The sequence below is a fragment of the Penaeus monodon genome, chromosome 20 (genome assembly GCF_015228065.2).
Source record: "Penaeus monodon isolate SGIC_2016 chromosome 20, NSTDA_Pmon_1, whole genome shotgun sequence".
In the NCBI taxonomy this organism is placed as follows: domain Eukaryota; kingdom Metazoa; phylum Arthropoda; class Malacostraca; order Decapoda; family Penaeidae; genus Penaeus; species Penaeus monodon.
Window position 1 is genome coordinate 12,991,553 of NC_051405.1, and position 942 is coordinate 12,992,494.

The window sequence follows — 942 nt, forward strand, 5'->3', positions numbered from 1 at the left end:
GGGTGAAAGTTTGATATATACCATTGAACAATATAAGAATTGGGGCTCAAATGAAAAGGGGAGATTGACATTCTGTGCTGTAGGCACTTGATGTGCAAATGCAGGCTGTTTTTTACTTGTGAATGAGAGAGGTTATCTATAATTTACATACTTTTTGTCTTGTTTCTTTATTTTCCTATTTTATCTGATCATCTTCTCCTATTACTCCAGCGCCCATCGTCCCGACATGAAGAGCTTAAAGAAAGAGCAAGACACCTCTTGGAACAGGCAAGACGAGAAGCACAAACCCGTGGGCCTCAGCGATCATTATCAAAGGTAATATTACTGCGTGTTAAATGATGATGGCTAAGGGGACATCTACCATCATCATATTTTGCATGTTTTTGAGAATGTAGCTTGACTTATTATCCATTTTTGTTTGCCACTATTGTCAGTGTTACTCATGGAAATTATGTTTCCTAAGTTTAAAAGCCTTATATGTGTTCCACCAAAGCAGCTTAACTTACCCAAAATGAATAGTGTTTGTGTAATCCTTCTTGGGTTTTGTGAGCAGTAGACAATATAAATAGGAATAGAATTAGTGAATGTAAATCCTGTCGTAATCTTTATCATTACAGCTCTGGTTGTTGGTATTCACCCACAGCAGTCAAAGGTTAAACCTGAAACCTGCTGACACTGTATTTGAGAAGTCAACAAACTTTTCTTTACCATTGTTAAACAAACAACCTTACTGAGTCAAGGCTTGTTATGTTCCCATGCGATAGTCCATAGTAAGCATATACTGAATAGCGAGTTTATAAACAAAGAAACGTTTCGAAAAGATCTACTTAGTTTAGGTCAGAGGTCCATGATTTTGTTGTCCCTACAATTAACGATATAATAAAAAATCATTAGGCCAATAGTCCAATGGAATTTGGAAAGGCATGGCATTGTAAATTGTAT

General features: G+C 36.4%; 1 protein-coding gene across 1 annotated transcript in view; it reads left to right on the forward strand.

Moving 5' to 3' along the window:
• Nucleotides 1-942, forward strand: part of LOC119585640 (EH domain-binding protein 1-like) — a gene marked incomplete in the record, with an annotated part of 320,960 nt that overhangs the window by 170,160 nt on the left and 149,858 nt on the right. Inside the window, 1 exon segment of the mRNA XM_037934314.1 lies at nt 211-315. Coding sequence (XP_037790242.1) covers nt 211-315 — 105 coding nt within the window.